Raw genomic sequence first — 26,657 nt, 5'->3', positions numbered from 1 at the left:
TTTGTAGCATTCCAGTTTTAATGTTTATAATCATTGGGTCCTAAGCAGACTTTTGCCCATGGAAGAAATATTCTATGGAGAGATTTCTGTCAGTATTCATTCCCACAGCTAGCTGAATCAACTTGCAATTGTTTGGAGGTAGGAAGATATTTTTTCCTATTACCTACCATCAGACCAAAAATATGTGCAGACACAAGGCTCAGTGCAAAACTTGAGGTAGCCAGGATACAGCTATGGCAATTCATTATACCACCAGAGTGAATGAAGGCCAAAGAAAGCCTTCCTGCAGGCCACTGGGAAATCTGGCAATCACTCAACAGACTTTGGAGTAGTGTGGGGGGGATATAGAGTTAATTTACATACATGAGGATGTCTATAGGGTTCAGATCTCTGCGAGTGTCAGGAGAGACCGACAATGTTACACCTGCATACCTGTGAACTGTGCCCATTCTCTTGAACAATGCATGTGGGGAGGACAGAGCATTTTGGACCACGACATGGAAGGGTACTGCCACCACTCTTCTTCATAATGATTATAAGATGAAATGTCCGGCTCCATGGTAAATTGTTAGCATGCTGGCCTTTGGTCACAGGGGTCTCAGGTTCGATTTCCGCCAGGGTCGGGAATTTCAACCATAATTGGTTAATTTCCCTGGCACGGGGACTGGGTGTATGTGTCGTTTTCATCATCATTTCATCCTCATCACGATGTGCAGGTCGCCTACGGGAGTCACATCAAAAGACCTGCACCTGGCAAGCCAAAGTGCTCGGACACATCCCGGCCCTAAAAGCCATACACCATTTTTTATTTATAGATGAAATGATAAAGGAGACAAAGGAAAATATGAGGACAGGGAGCAGATGATATTGTGGTGTGGGGAAGAAATAGTGAGGAAGTGCAAGAGCAACTTGACATGTGGAGTGACATTATTGAAAACTATGGAATGAAAATCAATATGGAAGAGAATAAGACAATGATGTTGATTAGAAATTAACGGGAAGGGTAAGGAATTATAAAAATTAGGGGAAAAAATATTGTAATTATGGAGAGTTTCAAGTACTTGGAAAGTGAACTGATGCAGGATGCAGGGCTGCACACACAGAGATCAGTAAAATAATTCAACATGGAAATGCACTCTACCAGAGTGTGAGAAACCTGGTGTGGAGGAAGGAAGTAACAATGAAGTGTAAAGAGCTGATGTATAAGATGTACTTACATATGCAGCAGAGACCTGGACACTGAAAAAGGACAGGAGAATAAATTCCAGGGCAGTGTAATGAAATTTTAAAAAGTATGATCGTAAAGTCATGAAAGGACAGAGTAAGAAAAGAGGATATCAGGAAGAAAGTTGGAGTGGAAAAGCTTTACAACAGAATGGAGAAAAATAAACTTAGATGGATTGGACATGTTTAGAGGATGAAAGAAGGAACAATACTGAAGTGGATAATGGAGACCTAGGTGGAAGAAAGAAGCATTTCCGGACCCACGTTCATATAACATAATTTCTTCACCTATGTATAAGGAATGTGTCCTGCAATTTGTGCTGTACATTTTTGTTAAACCTGTATAGTGATGATGAATGCTCATGATAAAAATAAAAATACTATTTTTATTAGTAAATATTTAATTTTATACACATATTATAAATATATACAGATTTGGCTGAATCATTTCTTGATCCCATTCTTCGTGTCCTTGCTAAGAATGAGAGGTTGTACAGTCTTCTTCTCTTTGTGTGCTAATGATGATTCATATGGTAACCAGCGGTGCAGGGAAGGAGTAATTAAATCTCGGTCCAGTGTTTTAGGGTCCTGGGGTCCAGTCAAAAAACTCACTACCACACCAACAACCATGGCAGTGAAGAATCCAATCACAATGAAGTACATGAAAGATATTCTGAAGAGAACGAAGACATATTCATCTGGTTCTGAGGCTCTGTTGAAAAATAAATATTATTTGCTGGTTAATATACAAATAAGTGACTTTTAATATGAAAGGTTTTCTTTAAATATGGAAACTATACTCAATTAGCATAAATAATAGTTAAACGTAGATGTAAAATTTATTTCTTTCCCTTTATATTATTATTAATTATTTTTTTCCCTTGTTGGAGCACTTTAATCAGTCTATTATTATTATTATAGCTGCCTCTGTGGATCCGTGGGAGAGTGTCGGCTTCCGGATCCCAAGATAGCGGGTTCAAACCCGGCAGAGGTAGTCGGATTTTTGAAGGGCGGAAAAAAGTCCATTCGACACTCCATGTCGTACGATGTCGGCATGTAAAAGATCTCTGGTGATACATTTGGTATTTACCAGACAAAATTAATTAAATCTCAGCCATAGACGCCCAAGAGAGATCCGGTTTACTCTGTCTGCCATCTAGCGGACCTAGAGTAAAACGGAACGTCGAAATTGACGAGCAGACAGCCAGATGGCGTCAAATCGAAATGTCTGCACATGGTAGCTGAGGCCATACGATTATTATTATTATTATTATTATTATTATTATTATTATTATTATTATTATTATTATTATTATTATTATTATTATTATTATTATTATTATTATTATTATTATTATTATTATTATTAGCCTGTCTGGTGGCCATGAACATTAAGACATTGAAGTCTAAACAGTCTGACACCGAGGTTAACTGGTTTGAGTCCTGTTGGTCGAAAAACATTTCACCATCAGAATTTTGGCTGGTAGGGCAGGGGAAGTGGTGGTATACAATTTCTAATCACTAGATTGCATGCCAAAAGCCTGGATTAAGTTCCAAATCTCTCCACAGTGCTCATATGGAGTGAGGGCATATGACGCTGTTGATAGTGATTTGTCCGTCAGATGGAGACGTTTAGCCTTGAGCAGACCCCTTGGTGCCATTTGACAGGAGTAGGCTATGTGCCAACACCAAGTTTCACCCTCTCCATTCCTAGTGTCATATATCACGTCATTCACTTCATCTCATTAACTCCTCTGATGAGGTTGATGCCAGGAAGGGCATCCGGTCATAAAAATCCACCACGACAGATTCATCTCACCTCACCTCATATTCGACCCCATAGAGAAATGGGACAAGGGTTGGACAAACTACTATTATTATTATTATTATTATTATTATTATTATTATTATTTAATAATAATAATAAGTTAATCCAGTTCAACAATGTCAGCAGAAGGAAGACCAAAGGAACCAGCTATGAACTCATGCTCACTAACAAAATGCAATATTAGCTAGTGATTTATTCACCATCCCGGATCACTTTCATTTATGTTTTGTTACCTACTGCTATTTTCAAATTTACACATACTTACGTAGTATTGGTTGGTTGGGTGAGTAGATCTGTAATATTCATTGCAAGGTGAGGACAGCCCTCCAGGGATACTGGCTTTTTTGGATGAACCAGTTTGCCTGTAGTCACTGCTATCTGAGCTCCAGTGACTAAAGCACCCATTGTCAGTAGACTGGCCAAGCCACCAGCCAGAGCTCCCTGTGAACAGTCATATAGCTTGAAAACTGCACTTATGAAGTTAAAGATGATTGAAATAATGGAAAAATAGGACTGGAATTCAATATCTGGACTTGAATCTTTGTGCCATATATGGTGATAATCAGGGAAGTTTATTTGAACTTGTTGAACTCTCACCAAAGATATATTGTTACAGAGTGTAAATGCCTCTTTGAGTCATGTATAGAAAGACAGAAACATATAAATGATCACAAAATAGGATATACACAATGACACATCAATGTGGAGAGAGAGAGAGAGAGAGCAATAGAAAGAAGGACAAGCATAAAATCACTAATGGTCAAAGATAATTTCCACCTTTTAATATACTGTCATCTTCACTGAGATAGAATCTCTCTTCATCCATCCTAATTCTTTACACAATCCATTTCTTGCCCCAACAAGCTCATATCTGCCTCCCAGCTTTGTCAGCCCATCTGTGTGTTGTTTTTTATGTTACTGCCTGTATAAATCATTTTAAAAATTTTTCTGTACACTTAAATATTTTTGTCTCTTACTTTGCTTTTATCTCAGATTAGGTGTACAAATGTTGAAATTTATTTGTTTGTTTGTTTGTTTGTTTGTTTGTTTGTTTGTTATGGTAAAATAGTACTTAGCTCAGGGCAACATTACAAAATGCAAAGTTCTGGAGAAACTAGGGATGTGTGTGGGCTTTCGAACTGTAAATGCTATGCTTTCTACGGACATGAAGATGCTAAGATCATCAGAAAATGCTATTGAAGGTATCATGAACAGTACAAGAAAAAGGAGATAGGCCTATATGAATTAGAAGAGGATACAGATAGTTCCAACTATGGACCAGGCATTCACTGATATTAACTTTGAAGCTGATTTCCTGTAAGTTAAATTTTTTCTGCAAAAGGAACATTATCTCAGGAATTATTACTGATATCATTATGAAATTTTCAGGACTCCTGTGTAAGAGTATCCCAAATATTCTGAAGCTCTAAAATGAGCACATTTTTATGAGGAGCCTTTGAAAATTTGTATAAAGAATTCATATTGTCCAAACAATGACCTTTCATTTAAAGATCTTTGCATCAGTTGCCTCTGTCATTCAATATTAGTTGTGAGAAAGGATTTTTATTACACATTACTTTTATGTTGTCAAGGTGGGCAGAGGATGTACAGGATAGATAATAAAGCATTCACTCATAGTGGCAACACAACTTTGTCTGGTAGATTTAAACTTAAATTTAAATTATTTTTCTTGGGGAAGATTTCATAAATGTTTTGCCTGTTTTGTCACATGAAAAAAAAAAAAAAAAAGGAATTAGCTGTTTTTTTACAAGAAATGAGGAACGGTGACTACCACTCAGTATATCATGATGGATCAAATGTTGTTGACCTACCAGCCAGAATTTTATCATATAATGATGATATCGTGATTGAAATTTATAGCAAAACATTTACTTCTGCAAAAGATGTCATCATTTTCTCAAAAATTGCCATTTTAATTAATTAATTTGAAAGTCATTGGGCTTATACTGGGTAGTTCAAAACAATATACTAGCATCAGCAGATTATTACTGAAGATGAAAGCTAGTTACTTCAATTTCCTACATAATTCTTGAATTCCATGGAATTAATTGTTTGCTTTCACATATTCTTATTCTCTAAAAATTGGAGCCATAGTTATGCTCCTCAGAAATCTGAATGTTTCTCAATGGCTCATAAATGGAACCAGACTAGGGCCTAATTATACAAAGTATGTATGAAAATGGGTTAGATTTGGAAATAATAAGTGGAGGGAGAACTCTAATCCCTCAAATTGACTTAACAACATCCGATAAAACATTTCTATTTTCTTTCAAGCGATGTGAAGGTCTTTATTTACCTCAGCCAGTTTTCAGCCATGGCCTGTTAAATGCTGCAATGTCAAGAGAGCAATATTTTAAAGTAGAAATAGTGCCAAAAGGTAAATTGTACAAGGAATGCACCGAGCAAGTGGCTGTGCAGTTTGGGTCCTGTAGCTATCAGCTTGCTTTTGGGAGATAGTAGGTTGGAACCCCACCGTCAGCAACCCTGAAGATGGTTTTCCGTGGTTTCCCATTTTTCTCACCAGGTAAATGCGAGGGCGCTGTACCTGAATTATCCCACTTCTAGCTATTTCCTATCCCATCATTGCTGTAAGATCTACCTGTGTCAGTGTGACATAGAGAAAATTGTAAAGTGTCGTATATAAGGAAATCCTTGAATAAATATTTACCCCATTGACCATTATGTCTTAATAATACTTTATTAACGGAAATACCATTTTACATAACAGTAGAGAAGTATAGAAAAAAACACAGTAAAAAGAAAGTTCAATGGAGTATAAGTAGAAAAAATATGTACAGATATATACACAGGATATATTACAAGTAAGCACAGGAAAGTAATACAAAACAGTAAAAAGAAAGTTCAATGGAGTATAAGTAGAACATATGTACAGATATATACACAGGTTATATTACAAGTAAGCACAGGAAAGTAATAGTCAATTCTGGAGATTATGTAAATGAGTTCTAAGTTTTGACAATGAGCAGTTAAATATATCAATATCCACTTTGTTTAGAGATCTTGACATTCGTTCAATTGGCCCGTTGAATGCATAGTTAGCTCTATGCCAATTTGTAGACAATGTATTCTTAAACCTTGTGCATCTGTCTGGTACATGTACATTAATTTTTGCAAGGAGTTGTGGACAATTCACCAAGGAATGAAGCAATTTAAAAATGAAGAGTGTATCCAATAATTCACGACGTTGTGACAGGCTATGCAGATTTAAGGACTGTTGTAGGGATGTATAATCAACATTATCATATGAGAATCCGGCTCTAAAAGAATATAGACGAAGAAATTTATGTTGTACTGAATCTAATCTATGGATAGAGGTCTGATGAGAAGGGTTCCAAACAGGTGTACAGTATTGTAGTATAGGGCGTACCATAGATACATATAGCAATCGATAGGTAGCTAAGTTGGAAAATTCCCTAGAATATCTAGTAATGCAACCCAATCTTTGAAATGCTTTCTTACAAATATTTTCAATATGTTCATTAAATGATAGGTTATAACTGAATAAAACACCAAGGTCATTAACTTGTGAAACAGGAGTTAGAATGTTGTTATTACTAAATTTGTACAGAAATGCTATTTTCTTCTTGTTTTTAAAAAACGATATTATTTTACATTTCTCATGATTAAGTTTCAACCCATTTTGAATACAGTACTTTTCCAGATGATGTAAATCTTCTTGAAGTTTTAAACAATCAAGTGGACAATTAATTGGCATAAAAAATTTTGCATCGTCGGCAAACAAAAGCAATTTAGAATTCTTAAGTATATTTTTAATGTCATTTATGTAGAGAGTAAAAAGTAAGGGCGCAAGGTGAGACCCTTGAGGAACTCCACTGGTAACAATAATAGGCGCAGAAAAATGATTCCTTATTTTAACAATCTGCAGGCGATTTTTAAGATATGATTCAAACCATGAGAGGAGAGGCCCATTAATTCCGTAGCCCGTTAGTTTTTGCAGCAAGATATCGTGATCGACAGTGTCAAAAGCTTTTGAGAAGTCTGTATAAATGCAGTCCACTTGGGAGTGGTTCTCTATTGCATCCAAGAGAAACTGATAGAATAAAAGAAGATTGCTACAGGTTGACCGTCCTGAAAAGAATCCATGCTGCTCATCAATGATGATGTTTCTAAAGAGAGGTGTGATTTTGTCAAGAATTATTGATGTCTTGGTGGGTTTCAGCTAGTATTAATGCATTTTACAAGGTATTGCATTTATTTTCGTGCTCATTCATTTCTTCTTCATTAGCTGCTGAACCAACGTTGGCATCAGGAAGGGTACCCAGCTATAAAAACATGCCATAAATTTAATATCGCCCCCTCCCCAGCTCTGTATCAGGAATGGGACTAGTGGGTAGACATACATAAATTCTATTTGTGTACTAAAGAGACAGGCTTTGTATTCTGTGCTTAAGAGCATAATGAAATATACCCCAGAAAAAAGGAGGAAGTATGGAAGCCCCAAACATTGATAGATTGATGTAGTCTTGCAGGATGTGAAGAGACTTGGTGTAAAGAACTGACAAGCACTTGCCAAGGTTAAGGAAGTCTTGAAGAAGGTGCTACATGAAGCTGAGGAACACCATGGGCTGTAAAGGTACTGGTGGTAATTACCTTTGTGTTTGCCCAAGGGCAGAACATGCCAAGGCTGAAAAGTCCAAGCAGTGCCCCAAAAGTGATGCTGTTAAGACTGATTGCCATCTGGAAGAAAAATGAATTTCAGTTATCTCTCCACTTTGGATTTTACATTCAAGATATTATTGAAATAAGTTTTAATCTCAATTCCAGGCTTATGTCCAATGTAAAATGCAATAATATAAATGAAAATAGGAAAAATAGACTCATTTAATAATCATTCAAGCAAATACTTCGTAGATCACAAAGTAATGGATGATGATGATGATGATGACAATGATGATGATGATGATGATGATGATATCATCTTGGTTCATACATCCATTGTGGATTCCGTAGTGGACTTAGTGGACTTTAAAGCCATACTCTTCTCAGTCAACTCTTACTATCAAGTACACTAACAAGGCTTACATTAATGCTCATGCTTCTATATCAATCAAGACAACTCCAGCAATCCTGAGATAACTTGATAATGTCCTATCTGGAATTAAGACTCCAATCATTCTTTTAGGCAACTTCAGTGCCCAGTTGGGAAAGGAGAGAAAGTTTGGATACACCATAGTTGAACAACCAGGACATGCATGAACCAACCACAATGGGGAATGCTTCATCAACACCTGCAAGCAGAAGAACCTTAAAATTAAGACCACCTACTTCAGAAAGAATCCTTGTAAATGTATGACTTGTCATTCACTTAATTAACTGATTAGTGAACATCACATAGACCATGTTGCCATTTCCCATTGCAATTTCTGTGAGATACGGAATGTGAAAGTGCCTAGAGGTGCTAATATTGATTCAGAACATTATCTAACTAAGGTTAGAGTGCATTTTGAACCAAAGTCCTATCACAGACCTGAAATGAAGACAATTCATAGATTTTGGATCAATGAGAAAATGAAAATCCACAGCCTGTTTCCAGTCATTCGACCAGGTCAGGCATGGAATGAATGAAGCCCCCATCTAACGGCGAGAATAAGAATTGTGCCAGCTGCCAAAAGCTGTCTTACTCCTCTGGGGTAATGATTAATGACTGACAGATGAAATGAAATGATATTGGAGAGTGTTGTTAGAATGAAAGAAGACAGAGAAAACCAGAGTACCCACAGAAAAATCTGCCCTGCCTCCACTTTGTCTAGCACAAATCTCACATGACGTGAGTGGGATTTGAATCATGGAACCCAGCAGTGAGAAGCCAGCGCTCTGCCATCTGAGCCATGGAGGCTCTCTTGGATCAATAATTTCATGATAAATCAAAATATCATTCATGATAATGAGAAAGAGTTTGAGTCTCTAGAATGATAAAAGAGGGAAGACATTTCCAAGAAGGTTCAGGATACTGCTACTCTAATGATCAATTTAGCAGGAATAAAGAAGCACCCGTCATGAATTGAAAAAAGTGATGAAGATCTAAAAAAATGGTCTCAAGCCTGGACTCACTGGAATAAGATAGGAAAAATTGAAGAATTCCTCATTCATTGTAAATTTACTGCTAAAGTGATCCACAAAGCAAAATGTTATGAAAAGATTCAGCTTGAGACCAATAAAGAATCCTTCAGGAGGAATCTCTTGTGATTTTTACCATACTTTCAAATCTGAACTTACCAGCTGCCAAGACTCTTTGCTATGTTTCCAGGACAAGAATGGCAGCAGTATTTTGGATAATCATGACAATTTTGAACAATTACCTCAAAATTTTGAATCTTTATTCAACTGCCCTCCTTCAGCATCAAATATTACAATTTCTGGTACATACTTCATTCCACCTTATTCTCTTCCTCCTGATTGAGAAGAAATTACCCATATCCTTGCATTTCTCCCCAGAAGCAAGGATTCCATAGAGTTGTCAAACTTCTCAAAATGGCTGGTCTCTATTTTGTTGTCAAAATGGAAGAATTCTTTCAATCAGTCACTACTGATTTGCATTTAGGGCAGTCGCCCAGGTTGCAGATTCCCTATCTGTTGTTTTCCTAGCCTTTTCTTAAATGATTGCAAATAAATTGGAAATTTATTGAACAAATCCTATCAAAAGTCACACTGAACCTATTGTTGATCCACAGATTGGTAAATATCAAACCTGCTTCTCCTGCAGTAAACAAAATTTTTCATTAAAAAGTATCATCAAAATCAGATCTCTTTGTGTCAAACCACTTGTACTGACCTTTTTGGAAATCAAGAAGGCCAATTGACCAATTCCATTATCAAACAAACTCTGACAAACACCTATTCATAAGTGAAATTTAAGGAGGAAATCTGTAGATTCTTTGAGATAAAGACTGGTGTTTGTCAAGATGATGGGCTCTCATTCATTCTTTTCAACTGTGTCCTTGAAAAGATCATCCCTGCGTGGAGAAACAGACTGCCCATTATTATGCTAGGCACTGGATCTGAAGCAGTGAACATTGGCTGCCTTGCTTTTGCAGAAGTTTTAGTACTAATGCCTGCCTCTAGGCATTAGTTCAACTAAGAAAGGATGCCCCCCAAGGTACTATTTTGGGCCCCCTACCTCAAATTCTGAAATAGTGCCAGAATTTTGTTTTCAGTACAAAATAAAAGTAACTGGACTCAATTACAGGTACCGGTACCTGAGAAAAGAATTACTCAATTACAATTAATATTACTTTTTCAAAAAGTAATCATTAAAATTACAATTACAATCACAGAATAAGAGTCTTTAGGGAATCATTGACATTTTTCTCACGGCGATGGAATGATACCAAAGTCTGAAAGGAAAAATACATTACTTCATTTTGCTTTTTTTTTTTTAGCATAGGTACTATAAGGGGCTATCATTACTAGGTGAGACTAATCAGATTTTCAAAATTATTACTCTCAAGCAAACTTTTGCATGTCACTTTTTTGTTTTAATTTTTTTCAGGTGGTGGTGGTGGTGGTGATTGCTGTTTTAAGAGTAAATACAACTAGGCAACCATCCTCTTTTTAACACTAATCAGAGAGAAAATATGGAAGGGATCCGACACTTCAAAAAATGAAAGGTATTGGCCAAAGAAAGACAAGGGCCACGAAGGGCGTGAAAATGAAAGACTCCCTAGCCTCGGGAACCTAATAGAGTCGGGGTATGAAAATAACAAGAGTTGACCAAGGGAGGTTGGATAGGATAGATGAAAGTAAGGAGCCTAGCACAAGTAAGTGGAAGCAATGTCAGGACTCAACTAAGGGCCCCACGGTCGCCAACCCACGCTCCAAAGTTCAGAGCCCCTGGGGCCCCTTTTAGTCGCCTTTTACGACAGGCAGGGGATACCATGGGTGTTATTCTACCGCTCCCACCCACAGGGGGAAATTATTTTCAGGTTAACTAATTCAAAATATTTATTCAAGAATGGGAACCCCTTCACCGTCACATGTTTATTTCATCTCAATTCTCGACCATGTAAACCCTGTGGGTGAGGGCAGTAAAATAACATCTATGGTATCCCCTGTCTGTCATAAAGGGTGGCTAAAAGGGAAACTAAGGACTCTCAGTTTCGGAGCGTGGGCTGGCGACTACAGTTTCGCTAAGTGAGTCTGGCATTGCTTCCACTTACTTGTGTCAGTGTTCTCGGCCAACTATTGAACTTTCCCGATCTTGTCGGTATTAGGTTTTGGAGGCCTAGGGAGTGCTTTTTATTTTCATGCCTTTGCGACCCTCCCTTTCTTTTGGCGATACCTTCACTTTTCGAGGTGTCGGACCTCTTCCATTTTTTCTTCTGATTAGTGTTAATAGAGGACGGTTGCTCAGTTGTACTTCCTTTTAAAACAATAATCACCGCCATCACCACCTCGACCACGTAGTACACGATTGTCTAAATCTCAACCAGTAACCACGACAACCTGCCACTAAATGAATGAGTGCGCATCGTATAAAATTCAAAACCATTCTATGCTGAAATGTCACTAATGCAAATATTGCATTCCTCTGACCTTTATGCTGCATTCTCGCTTAAATTTTCAACCAACACATCAGATTTGGATTTATCTCAATATGTAACACTGTCGGTACTAGAACCTGTTGTAGAATCTCCACCCACATGTTTAAAGGAACGATCAATTTTTTCAAACATTTAACAGATTCTTCCTTTTTTGAAAACCACTTAAACACTTAGATGTACCAGTATTTTAACTTATAATGTAAACTTGTACACATGTCACAAAGTCACAAACTGAACTGACCACAACTTATTCCGAATTACCATCCTGATCTGATGAATTGCGAGCTGGGAATTTCCCTTTGAATGGTGTAATGCGATCAAGTGTGAGTTTCGTGGGGAGAGGGGAGATATGACCTAATCCGAGGCTAAAACCTACACTGATTGTGGAAAAGTACCTCAGAAGACCAGGCAACACTGACTGACAATCAGATTCACTGTGTTGATATTTTTGTGCTTGTTTGTGCACATCCCATGCCAGCCCAATTCAGCTGTCAGTTAATACACAGCTTGGGTATTCAACAAATTGCATTGACCTTGTGTCGCGTCAGTATACACAATGATCTAAGAGAAAGTTGCATTATCATCTACAGTGTGACTCATATTTTGAAGTAGGTGATGTTTACAGTAAATGTCACACCAGTACAAAAAAACAAGAAAATTATTTTACATTACATAATTTAATTTGGCACAGAATAGGCTCGCTGGTTTTATTTCAAATGTAAACAAAACTACATATATTCAGGTATACTGTAATATTGAATGGCTTTGTGGGCCCCCTGAGCATGGAAGCCCCACCACACGGAGGGCCCTGTGGGCCCATTGGTTATGTCCCTGCCTCCAGGTTAAAGCATTACAAGAAGTAGCTGAAGCTATAGGTCTCAAGATATCTTTTGAAATCCAACAGAGGCAGCACTGCTACTGGTATCCTGCACCTTGCACACATTTGGAATACAACATATTGCAGGGGATTACATCAAAGATCTGAATAGATGGTGGTTCCACAATAAATTGTTTCACTACTTTGCCACAACTTTCTTTCCAGCCCTTGTGTCTGAAGAACAGTGGAGCAGTAATAGCTGAATATTCAATGTGAATGCCTCACAGTAGGTGACTATCACACTCCACTGTTGTACTGGCCATATTGCCAGATGTGCACCTCCGATTCCAGCCAACGACTAAGCCACTTTAGCTCAATGGTAGAGCGTCAGACACAAAATACGATGGTTTGTAAGTTCAGTTCCCATTGGGGTCCATTTTGCCTTCTCACTGCTGCAGCAAAGTCTGTGTTGCAAAACTACCTGTGCTGACTTATTTTTAATAACTAGCATAAATAACAATTATAACATTAAAAAGTGTAATAATAATAATAATAATAATAATAATAATAATAATAATAATAATAATAATAATAATAATAATAATAAATGTATTAATAAAAATTGGTAATAAAGAAAACAACTAATGTATGCAATATTTCTACGGCTGTAGATATTCTTCTTCTTCTTCTCATAATCAAAATGACAATAATAGTAATAACATACATAAACTTCATCTGCAGATTCCACATTTTATAAAGTACATTGTTGTATGTGTCATAATAACTTATAAGTGAATCAGCAGAGAACCATAACATGATCTTTGATGATTTGCAGGGAGATATTTGTGTACCTCCAAGAAGTTTGGGTGATTTGTGACCTCAGTATCATGAGTATTCCATAGTTCCAATCGTACGAGGGGCGTTCAATACATAAATGCAACACACTTTATTTCTCAGCCAATTTTGGTTTAAAAAAATTGGTATTCCCACTTCGTCTCATAGAGTTTCGTTAATTTCCAATAGGTGGCAGCGCTATAACTACCCTTCCAATGGCGTCTGTAACAGAAGTGCATACCAAACAGAGAGCAGTTATTGTGTTTCTTTTGGCGGAAAACCAGGGCATCAAAGACATTACTAGGCACTTGTAAAATATCCACGGAGACCTGGCAGTGGACAAAAGCAGGATGAGCCTTCTCCATGACGAAGCAAAATCTCACATAAGTCTGCGCACCCAACAGGAGCTCACAAAACTTCAATGGACTGTTGTTCCTCATCCACCCTACAGCCTGGATCTCGCACCTTCTGACTTCCGTCTGTTTGGCCCAATGAAGGATGCACTCTGCGTTAAGCACTACGTGGATGATGGGGAAGTTATCGAAGCAGCACAACGTTGGCTCTGACATCGACCAGTTGAATGGTACCATGCAGGCATACCTTACATTACGGTGGTGTAAGGCTGTAGCAGTGAATGGAGATTATATTGAAAAATAGGGTATTGTAGCCAAAGAATTGGGGAATAATATGGTGTATTTGAATACTCAATAAAACCAACATGCTTTTAGAAATAAAGTGTCTTGCATTATATACTGAACTTCCTTCGTATGTAAATCACTCTTGTAATATTATGGGTGCAGCAGAGTAGTGGTCATTCTCTGGTGCAGCAATGTAGAGGTTAACATCCCTTTAGTGTGTACTTTATGTTCTCCACATGACCTAATAAACTGAAAGTGTATTTGAAGACCAATACAGTTATGAAAGCTAAATACTCAGTACTGGTATCCCCGATATTTTGATTTATATCCTCACAGCCCAGAAGATTAGTTATGATAGCCTTTTGGTTTCACAAAGCACACACCCTACATCTGTTGTTGTTTGAGTCATCAGTCCATAGACTGGTTTGATGCAGTTTCCATGCCACCCTATCCTGTGCTAACCTTTTCATTTCTACGTAACTATTGCATTCTACATCTGCTCTAATCTGCTTGTCATATTCATACCTTGGTCTACCCCTACCGTTCTTACCGCCTACACTTCCTTCGAAAACCGTCCTGGGTGTCTAAAGATGTGCCCTATCATTCCATCTCTTCTTCTCGTCAAATTTAGCCAATAATAATAATCCCTATAGGAATCAACATCTTTATCATCAAATTTAGCCAAATCGATCTCCTCTCACCAATTCGATTTAGTATCTCTTCATTCGTAATTTGATCTATCCATCTTACTTTCAGCATTCTTCCGTAACACCATATTTTATCATGTATAATATCCTTGAACAATCATATCAATAGTCATCAAATGTACTTTTTTACCTGCATTGCTCCCCCAAATTTCTCGATTACGAATACCATGAGAACACATACGACACCCACAACCAGTACAATGATCCTCATGATGAGACCGGCTCTCTTCTCTCTTGTACGAGGAGACATGCATCGAGATAAGAAGTCCTCATAGACAGTGCCTGACACTGTGTTCAGGCATGTAGACATGGTGCTGTAACAACATTATAAAATTCAGAATTTTAGAATAAAATCAATGTGATTCTATAAGGAAATGATTCAGAACAATTTCCTCAGGCAACATGACCACAAACTATTAAGATTTTCCTAAAATCATGAGATTATTTTAATGTTCATCTACAATCATGATTTGCAGGAAGTGACCATTATCTGTTATATATTACATATATCTGTTTCTCCATTTGACTCCCTATGTGTAGAGCCCTGCACGGATGCATATATATGCAGTTGCAAACTATATGGCAGTGTGGATAATTTTGCTGATCATTTCTAAATAATCTCACTCAGGTATATACTCTTATTCTTGCTTGTGGTTAGTAAACTCTTGACATTGGTATGGGAGAATGGTGATATACAGTATAAATAGCCTTGAGTCTATAAAGTTGTAAATCTGACCTAAGCCTAACTGGTTCCTGTCCGCCATTTGTAGAAGGAAGGAACAAAGATTCCGAAAGGGAACGTCTCAGTACGTCGATAGTTGTCGAAAGAGAAAATGCCTCATAAACCTGTGACTGTATGGGGCCTGGTGCCAAGCAACAGGCCTGTTGTATTATGTTAACTCATTTATTTTGTTTGAAAACCATAGTTGTGTTATAGTTAAATATTTACAATATCCGCGAATAACCATTCGGACAAAGGAAGTGCGGATATGGTGAGGATGCGGATAACATTTTGTATATCCTACCTTCCCTGTTTCAGTTTTTAAAATTCTGATCCTTCCCTTTCACTTCATATTTCTTCTCCTTTCTCTTCTTCTATCACTTTCTCCCACATCGTGGTGGGGCTGCTGGTGCAAACTGTATAGAACATGTTGACCTAGCCCAGTTTTACGGCTGAATGTTCTTCCAGACAACAATCTTATGCAGAAGGATGTATTCGTTATTGGGTGTTCCTGTGACGTGTATATATAAAGAGGAATGTATTAGTGCAAACACAAACATCCAGTGCTTGAGCTAGAGAAATTTAACAGACTAGTTTATTCCTTGACCTGATTGGGACCCTCTGAACCGAAGATTTCAACACTGACCATTTAGCCAAGGAGATGGACATCTTTTCTTCTTTCTCCATGTAATATTCTTATATATATATATATATATATATCATTGAATCATTGAAAATTCTTATGTTTCTTTTTTTTCTTACCATCTAAATTAACCATTAGCAGCCAAAAATTAGTTTTGCTGGTTCTATAACTCTCTTTGTATTTATGTTTCTAGGAAAGTATGGGTGCATTGCCATCCACTCTTAAGGTTTAAAAATATATACTAACTTCTAAACTGTAATATAATACTGTACATATTTACATAAATCCCAAAAATGCAGAATGTTTATGTAAACTTTAGGTATTCATTTTTACTTTCTGAATCACATATCTCATAGCAAACTCCTCAGGAAAGACTTAGTATTATTGAAAATTTGGAGAAGAAGTGGGTTTCCCTTTATCTTTCTGTTACGACCGACCGACCAACCAACCAACCAACTAACTTCATTGATCTACATTTAGGGTTGCTGCTCAGGTGGCAGCCAACCAACCAACTAACTTCATTGATCTGCATTTAGGGTTGCTGCTCAGGTGGCAGATATCCTATCAGTTGCTTACCACCTTTTCTTAAATTATTTTAAATAACTTGGAAATTTATTGAATATTTCTCTTGATAAATTATTCCATTCCCTAATAATTTATTTGTCTTCCTGTAAATTAATATTTGCCCTAATTTGTCCTCTTGAATTCCAGTTTTATCTTTCTATTATGGTCTTTCCTACCTTTAAAAGCCATTCCATGCCATCTCTCCACTGATTGGAACATACTGCTTATTCGAGCAGCTCGTCTCCTTACACCTAGTTCTTTCCAGCTCAAAATTTTGGAAAATTTTTGTAATGCTACTCTTTTGTCAGAAATCACTCAGAAATATCATACTGATTTCCTTTGAATCTTTTCCAGTTCATGTGCCAAGTAATTCAGATGTGGGTCCCACACACTGGAACTAGGATTGCCATAAGGTTCAGGATGAAATTCGGGACACCAACATCGATAAGTTCCACGCCGAATCCACAGCAGCACTTTCCCCCATGGTATGTTTTTGCTCCCGTAAAAATATTTGATATTGAGCCGTTCTGTTCATGGCCCATTCAAAGCAATATTAATGTAATTGCGATATGTAGATGAGACTACAAAGGGATGGTATGATGTTAGGTAATATGGTGTAACATAACACAACATTGCCCATTTTTGAGAGAATCATAGCGTCAGTTTGGGGTGTAGTTCTCAGCCAGACAAAGAGGGAGATAAAGCTACGCCAAGCTCTTCACTTTGGGGATTTTGATGCCAGTATCTTTGCAAGAAATAGCAGGAGAATCCAGGCCTGAAGGAAATAGAACTTGAGAGATATCTCCATCCACAGATGGAATATAAGAATTGTAAAATGATAGGATTCGTAAGAGCAATTTTCTCAGTGATTTGATATGCCTCAACAACCTAATTATCATCTCTTCTAATTAATTGGCATTTATCTGAAGTACCATGAGAAGAATTCCAGCCCGGGAGAGGAACTCAAGTGGTTAACGTGGGGAAAAACATTACGTCACTCCAATAAATACTGAGCTGAGGGGACGTGGAGATCACTCCTTCTGCTCAACTCCGTCTGTGAGGTACGCCTGGTGTGTCAATTGCTCCTTTTTAGAACAACGCATTCATACTTGTGATTTGAAGTTAGAGAATTTTCTTTGTCTGTGCATCCAACGAGCAGCAGATATCCTAACTGTGTGTCTTAAATTTGAACAGTGAATTGATTAAGAGGATACCAGTGAGAAACAATTTTTCTTTGTCACAATGGTTCTTCGAATAAGTGAATGCGGGGTAGCCTGACGCTAATTTGTTCTAAGTCGGTGTAGGCTCAGAGTGAACAGAATATTCTATTGCATTAGAATGAACTATTTCACATGGGCAGAAAGTTAGTTGCAGAAACATTAGGCACTTAACTTGAATAAATGCCATAACTGTAAATATGTTCATTTGGGTGGCATAAGTGTAAAAAAGCGGGAAGCCAGAACTTTATTTGTGAGTGAATTCTGTGTGCTATCTTATACAAGTATCAGTCTAAATTTTAGGCAAGTAGCTACAAGGAGTGCACAAAAATGTGAGATAAGGACACATGTATTTAATCAGTTATGTATGATAACACTGCATTTCCTTACAGTTGCCTTAGATCACAAACATTCTCCCACCAGTACAAATCTATCACGGTGCATGCCTGTTGAACGAGAAGCTGAAAGTGGGACAACATTAAGCAGCTGGGAGAAGAAGATCCATTACTGAGCGGCATTTGATCATCACATCCGTATGAGTCACCAGTACGAGGTTCCCGTTAGAAGAAAGAAGACCATGGTGATGTTGCTGGTATTGAGCCGAGGACTGCTGCCCAGTGCCAACGTCAGTAACATGAGTTACTAAACTGGCCGTCCGCTATGGAGGATCATTAAGTCTAGCAACTAATGAAGGTCAGACAGATTCTAACTTATAAGCATGGGATGGAGTAGGATAGCTTCGCAAATATGAAAATAAGTTGTAATGCCCTTCAGGCGAATATGTAAATAGAGTTTATGCATAGGACAGGCATGTGCAGTTAGTGTAGTTTATTGGTTTGCATGCTATTTCCAGTGATTGTAGTCTAGGTTGTTTTCTTTATTGCTGTATGTAAATTTGTCATTCAGTAAAAGAGGGGTTGTTTGTAAGGTTCGTAATAGAAGGACCTGTATAGTCTAGAAATTTATATAGGCAGACCATGTGTCTCAGGCATTAGCCAGACAAATGCATGAGCCTGTTAGAGATAAATTTCCTTTGGTTGCCAGCTGTATGAGCTGTAAGATCTTCACAACAGCCCCCTTTAATGCATCTTCAGACGATAAGTGGGAGTCGAATGGCAGAATAGGCATGCCGAGAAGTAAGACCCAGGTGAGATGAATGTGTTTAATCAGCCCAATGATGCTAAGATAAAAGGAGCCCTAATTTGGTAAGGAACACGAGAATAAGCATGTTAGTGTGATGTATAATGGCTTATATTAAGCTTTGTAGATGAGAATATGTGCATGCAGAAAATTGCACAAGAAATAAGAGTTACAAATGCTCTATAGATGAATAAATTTGCATGCCAGTATACGCACAATAAATAATGAAAATAAGAGTGATAGTTTACGCGATCAATGTTATGAAAGGGCTAGCTCATCTAATTATTATTGTACGGGCCTGTGTTGTATGAAAGAAATTTTGCCTTTAGCCGGGACTGCTAACCTACCAGCGAGATAGACTCATAAATCACCTCAGGAATGCATGATGGCCACTAAAAACCCCTACCACTTGTCTGGAGAAGTCGAGGAGTGAGTTCCGACATCATTTGCTTGGGTTCGCTGTTTCTTTCACCGAGCAGATAAGAAGGTCGTTGTCTCCCAACAGTTTAACCTGGTTGCTGCACTCTTTAAATGTTGAAATAAAACACCTTTCTCTTTGTATATTAATTTACAGGAATGTGGAGATACCTGAACTACTCTGCATATTGTCATTATACTGGCTCAGGATTGCGATTTATTTTGAGGTATTGCCTGTCTCTATGATGAGTCGTAGGTTCATGTCTCGGACGTGAAGCGACGAGGTTTGCATGTATAGGGATAAGTTCTTATTTATAGTTGAAAATGTCCTGTAGCGTAATGTAAATACCTCTAAATATAGGGAATTGTTAGGTTCATTTGTGCAAAGTTATTCACCTCTAACTCATATTTTTAATGTTGAATTTAACATACGAAAGACCCTCGTAGGATCTGTCTGCACCATGTGAAAGCAGAATGAGAACGTATTCAGCAAACGGCTTTAAAGGAGAATACATAGGACTTCTTTTGCTGGAGAGCTGACGATGATCAAAGATGCCACTTCTTGGCCTTCTGTATGTTAAATGTGAATTCACATGATTATATCGCCAATTAAACATTATTGGAATTTCATCTCTCAAAATTTGTTAAATAAAATTTGTTATTTGATTTGGTAAATATTTGTGTGCAACTCACATCATTGTGTAGGTTTGAGATAGTTTAAACCCGAATTGTCCTGTTCCTCTTCAAGTTAATTATTCGACACCCTTATTTAACCCACATAAATCACCAGCTGAGTTACCTGGAGCTGTAGAAGAGGAAATCAGGAGATCAGGTAAGCTATGTGCCAGGGTTTACACACTGTTAAGTGAGTAATTTTACCCACTATAGCATTTCTGATTTGTTCTCAGCGAAAGCTTGAAAGAAACAAGATGCTATAGGCACAATTTATTCGTCCTTGCCCTGTGCTCAAGACCAAAAGTTGGCGCCTATGGTTTCCACAAGTGTATTTGGGTCATTCCATGTGAACTCTCCCATACATTACCAAAAGACACACTTCGTATATGATGTTAACATTAAAATTCAAATAGAGAAATAATGAGAAATCATACTTTAAGTAAAATACCTTCTTTACAGACCACTCCAAAATTATATAATATTCAATATTATTTGCATAGATTTTAAGTAACAGATGGGACATTCTCTTTCAAAAGCATTTGAGAACTTTTAAAAATAATTTGCTCTGATTTATAAACTTCAGGACATTTTGCGATTTTTAAAAATTCAGTCAGGACATCGGGACACATGCTCAAATTTAGAACAATCCCGCTTTTTCAGGACGTATGGCAACCCTAACTGGAACCATACATTAAATTGGGGTCTTACTTCTATGCTCTCTCCTTTATATCCTTACTTCTAACTCTGAATACCCTTATAACTATATGAAGAGATCTGAAACCTTCCTGTACAGTCTCATTAATGTGATTACCACACTGAAGATCTTTCCTTATATCAGCAACTAAGTACTTACAGTTACTATCACTCCATCAACACAGTAATTAAAACTGAGAGGACTTCTCCTCTTGGTAAAACTTACAACCTGACTTTTCATCCCTTTTACCATCATACCATTGTCTGGTGTCCCTCTCACGACTTAGTATATCCCCAGAAATATTATCAATCCCAGCTGCTTTTCTACCTTTCACCCTGTGTATTTAAAAAATAAATCTTTATTATATAGGTAAATTTCAGTACTTTGCCAGTATTAGTCACCTCCTCACTATTTGCTTTACGTCAGACCAACACAAATAGGTCTTATGGTGACGATGGGTTAGGAAAGGCCTAGGAGTGGAAAGAAAACAGCCATGGCCTTAAATAAGGTACTTCCCCAGCATTTGCCTGGTATGAAAATGGGAAACTATGGAAAACCATTTTCAGGGCTGCCAACAGTGGGGTTCAAACCCACTATCTCCCGGATGCAAGTTCACAGCCGTGCGACCCTAACCACGTGGCCTGTACTTTATCCTTATACCAAACTATCTTAATGTACTGCTGAATGAAATCTTCTGCAGACCGAGCAAGTGCCTATGCGGTTTGGGTCACGTAGATGTCAGCTTACATTTGGGAGATAGTGCGATTGAATCCCACTGTTAGCAGCCCTAAAAATGGTTTTCCCTTGTTCCCATTTTCACACCAGGCAAATGCTGGGCGTACCTCAATTAAGGCCACAGTCGCTTCCTTCCCACTCCTAGCCATTTCCCATCCCATCATCACCAAAAGACCTACATGTGTTGGTGTGACATAAAGAAAATTGTTTTTAAAAAAAATCTTCAGATATACACTCATCTTGTCCATTAATGATCCCTGGAATATCCTTCCTGGAACCTGTTTCTTCCTTAAAGTCCTTCTACATGTCCTTCCATTCTTCCCTACAATCCTTATGGCTGCCAATTATGTTTCCATAATGTTATTATTAGCTGACTTTTTTTCGCTAAATTCAATTTCCTTGTAAGTTCTTTCAATTTCCCGTTACTTGCACAACCATTCCTAATTCTATTTTGTTACAACCTTCACCTCCTTGTTAACCTCTTTATTTCTCTGTTGTATTTTAGGGGGTCTTTACCATTCCCTACCACCTTTAAGGTTACATACCTGTTTTCACACTCCTCAACAATATTGCTTTAAACCTATCCTATAGGCTATTTGTATTTTAATTTACCTTTTCCCTTTGGCCATAATTACTTCTTAATAACTCTCCCATACCTCTTTTATTGGCCATATGATGTAGGAAATATTAGATTAGGAAACGAAGTCTTAAAGGAAGTAGATGAATATTGTTACTTGGGTAGTAAAATAACTAACGATGGCAGAAGTAAGGAGGACATAAAATGCAGACTAGCACAAGCAAGGAAGAGCTTTCTTAAGAAAAGAAATTTGCTCACTTCAAACATTGATATTGGAATTAGAAAGATGTTTTTGAAGACTTTTGTGTGGAGCGTGGCATTGTATGGAAGTGAAACATGGACGATAACTAGCTCAGAAAGAAAGAGAATAGAAGCTTTTGAAATGTGGTGTTACAGAAGAATGCTGAAGGTGAGATGGATAGATCGAATCACGAATGAAGAGATACTGAATCGAATTGGTGAGAGGAGATTGATTTGGCTAAATTTGACGAGAAGAAGAGATAGAATGATAGGACACATCTTAAGACACCCAGGACTTGTTCAGTTGGTTTTTGAAGGAAGTGTAGGTGGTAAGAACGGTAGGGGTAGACCAAGGTATGAATATGACAGGCAGATTAGAGCAGATGTAGGATGCAATAGTTACGTAGAAATGAAAAGATTAGCACAGGATAGGGTGGCTTGGAGGGCTGCATCAAACCAGTCTATGGACTGATGACTCAAACAACAACATGATATTTCCTAACACTCCTACTCTTACAACCTTCCTTTCTTTTCCATATACTTTTAACCATGACTAACACAGCTTCATGATCACTTATACCATCTTTCACTTCAGTTTCTCTATAGAGCTCATCTGGTTTTATCAGCACCACATCTAGAATACTTTCCCCTCTAGTTGGTTCCATCACTTTCTGATGCAGCTGTCCTTCCTGGATAAACTTTTTCACAATTTGTTTGTCATGCTTTCTGTCATTCGCATTACCCACCCAGTTAACATTTGGTAAATTAAGATCATAAAGATGTTGATTCCCATAGGTAACCTGAAATATTTTTTCTGGTATGCATTAGCCATGCATCTTAGTAGGTGTGCTGTTTACCAACTGATGAGCCCAACTTAGCACACTGGGGCAAAACGCTGGCAACCGGGAATGAGTTAGCTGGAAAATTTATAATGTCCAATAACGGACCAACTATATTGGTATTAAAAATTAAGATCACCCGCTACATGACGTTCCTTTCTGTGTCATTCCCCACATAGCAGATTATCTTACCAAATAATTTCACATCAGCATCAGCGCCACCCTTGTCTGGTCTGTACACCCTAGAAACTTCAAGTTGCCTATTATCTTAACATATGAGCCTTGCACCTAGAATTTCATGTTTCTCATTCTTAACATTTTCGTAGCCTACAAATTCTTCTTCCATTAGTATGAATACTCCACCCTTATTCAATTCCTATCCTGTCTCTACGCTAAATACTACAGTGCCGTGAGAAAATTTCCACATCCATACTATCACTTCTCACCCACAATTCAACACCTATTACAGCATGTGGTAAATAAATAACTACAGTATTAAATTAATTCTGTTCATTTTTTGTAGTACTTCTACAGTTTAACACTAACAATTTTATGTCATCCTTACTTGAATTCCTGCTCTTTATAGTCTCATCACTGCTCCATAGTTCACCCCATTTCCCTGAATGTACCTTTCTGTTACCTTCCTAAAGAAACCCCCTTGCTTATATGTACCATTGTGGTTCAAGTGAAGACTATCTGGATGTATATCCCTATCTCCTACCCACGCATTAGGATTTACAAATCTCACTCCTGATTTCCCACATATCCACTCCATAGTCTCATTTAAATCTCCAGTCACCCTCCAGTCAGTATCCCTCCTGCACAGTATCCCACTGATAACAATATCTGCTTCCTTAAACTTCTCCTGTGCTGCTGTAACCAGATCCCACACATCCCCAAGTATGTTATCACCTATTAAATCTATAATATTTAATAATAAGAAGCAATGTGATTGGATTACCTCAGGGCAGCACTGAACACTCCAGCCACAAATAAGCCTGGGAGTCCTGGTATGTATGCAGCAATTTTCATTACATAGTATGGTAGCAGCTGATCTTGTCGAGAGATGATCTGAAATACACCATTTTTGAAGTAAGATAATTAAGATTATAGTTAACTGGTAAATATATTTTCAACCATTTTCTGAGGAGGGGAATAATGAGGAATGAATGGAGACAGATCCATATCAGCTACCCTGCATTTCAGTGGGATCAATCAATCTGGAGGAGAAAAAGGAATGGTGATGTCACTAGACATTTATGAGGTCTTTCTTGTATATCAGAAGTGTTCTCCCAACATGTGCATTCTGGGCAAGAAAAGTGATGTTCTCCAAGAACTACGATTTAATGCTGGCAGTGGAATACTAAAAAATAAGAAAGAACAAATATCTAAATAAATTAATGTCCTAATGATTCCACATTCTATTCTTTTAAAAATTAAGTGTGTGGAAACATTTTTTAACACACCAACTTGCTCAACCACCTTTCTCAAAGAAATTAATGTTTAGTAGAAAGTGATGCTATTTTGAGATATTTACATTGTATTGTAAGGCTATGTAAAAACCTATTTCAAAAACTTGTTACAATGCAATAGTAATTATGAGTGTAATATAAATTTTTGAATGCCTCATTGCATAAATTATGGTGCATTTCAAAGAACATATGCTGAGGAACAATTCTGACTGTATTTTTCTAGATATTTTCATTCCTGCTCTGTGAACTTGCTGTCTAGTTGAGTCTAGTTTGAGAGGTTATGGAAAAGGCTATTTCAAAAGCTCATTACCATTGCATTGCATTCTGACTTCATTATGTAAATTTCTTTGCTAATCTACAATGAACATGATGTGAGTGAGCATCATTTCAACTCATGTTTATTTATTATACAGAGGAGCAAAGGAATAGACTTATTATCACTTTTCAGTCTGCTGGAATGCTGCTTTAATTTTATGAGCAGCATGTTTCACCTATGGCAATAAATTTCTTCAAAATACAATTAGCCTACTTTTCAGGAAACTTTTTTGCTAACTCACATAGTTATAACTGTTCTATGTTTTTTACCAACATAATATCTATAAATTAGTTTGTTAATTAAATAATAAGAATGTCAAAGATACAGAACCTACCCCTGTCAATGCTGGGTCACAGTCATGGAAATGAGCATAGATGAGCATACCAGTCAGAATACTCAGTAATTTACAGATGATCATGCCAACTGTGTAGAGGAACATTGTCCTAGAAAATAAAGTATGACTCTTTAGAAGTAGCTTGAAATACAAAATGCTATTTGCTTTACGTCGCACCGACACAGATATGTCTTATGGCGACGATGGGATAGGAAGGGCCTAGGAATTGGAAGGAAGCGGCTGTGGCCTTAATTAAGGTACAGCCCCGGCATTTGCCTGGTGTGAAAATGGGAAACCACAGAAAACCATCTTCAGGGCTGCTGACAGTGGGGCTCTAAGCCACTATCTCCCGATTACTGGATACTGGCCACACTTAAGCGACTGCAGCTATCGAGCTTGGTAAAATACAAAATGAATAGGGATAAAATACTGACAGAGGAAAATAAATGGATGAAAATGTAAAGGTTTGCAAATATGTGTCTTTAAAATAAATATATCATCGTAAAGGATCTGCTGGTGGCGACTCTTAAAGGGAAAATTCAACATGATAACCATCCTCTTGCATTAGAGATATGGTAAAAAAAAAAAAAATGTCTGTTACAGTGGTAGGTATTTATAAATACACTTTCTGATCAAAAGTATTGGACAACCTTTGTACCCATAAACTAGAGCCTAGATGACAACTGCTGCTGTTGCTGCTGCAGTAAAATGCAGGTGAGAGCTCAATCTTGTGCAGTGTTACAATCTGCAGAAAGGGTGCAGCAAGGGAGCTCAATGACTTCAAACATGTTATGATTATTGGTTGCCACATCTGTAAGCAGTGCCATTTCCACCTCAAGTTGCCCAAGTCAACAACTAATGGGGATGTGATTGTGAAGTGGTAAAGAGAAGACACAACCACAAAAAGCACAACTTGGTAGGTCATATGTGTTGACCAGCAGAGATTGTCAAGCACTGAAGGTGATATGGAAAAATTGCATGACATTGTGAGATATCATCATCCATGAATTCCACAATACCTCTGATTGTTTAACTAACACCATGGCTATGTGCTGGGAGGAAAGAGGACTGGAGTTCAAGACACAGGCACCCAGCAACAAACAGCATATATTGCAAGTGAATATCAAGTGTTATGTTCGATGGTGTAAGGAGAGCCATTGCTGGTATATGGACAATTGGGGAAAAGTAATTAGGAGTGAGAAAGAATGTTATACCATGTGGCAGTCAGATGGGAGGGTTTGTGTGTGGCTAATGCTAGGTAAATGATACATGCCAGCCTGTGTATTGGTCATAATGAAATTTGGTAGAGGTGGGGTGATAGCAAGGGGTGTTTCTCAAGGAAGGGACTTGATAATACAGGGAGTATAACTTTTAAGACTTCATAGTGGAGTACCGAGGCATAAGAGTACAGAGAAGAGGTGA

The 26,657-nt window shown here is 37.6% G+C and overlaps 1 protein-coding gene across 1 annotated transcript in view; it reads right to left on the bottom strand.

The window, feature by feature from the left end:
- Positions 1-1,590: 1,590 nt before the first annotated feature.
- Positions 1,591-26,657, bottom strand: part of LOC136857164 (sodium-coupled monocarboxylate transporter 2) — a 106,745-nt gene continuing 81,678 nt past the window's right edge. The window contains exons 9-14 of the mRNA XM_067135595.2: positions 25,236-25,344; positions 24,075-24,184; positions 14,782-14,965; positions 7,706-7,792; positions 3,318-3,493; positions 1,591-1,936 (exon numbers count right to left, since the gene is read on the bottom strand). Of these exons, the coding sequence (XP_066991696.2) occupies positions 1,669-1,936; positions 3,318-3,493; positions 7,706-7,792; positions 14,782-14,965; positions 24,075-24,184; positions 25,236-25,344 (934 nt within the window). The 3' untranslated portion in view covers positions 1,591-1,668. The remainder of the gene's footprint in view (positions 1,937-3,317; positions 3,494-7,705; positions 7,793-14,781; positions 14,966-24,074; positions 24,185-25,235; positions 25,345-26,657) is intronic.

This window comes from Anabrus simplex, chromosome 1 (assembly GCF_040414725.1).
Source record: "Anabrus simplex isolate iqAnaSimp1 chromosome 1, ASM4041472v1, whole genome shotgun sequence".
Lineage (NCBI taxonomy): Eukaryota > Metazoa > Arthropoda > Insecta > Orthoptera > Tettigoniidae > Anabrus > Anabrus simplex.
This window is presented reverse-complemented; position numbering and strand designations above follow the sequence as displayed.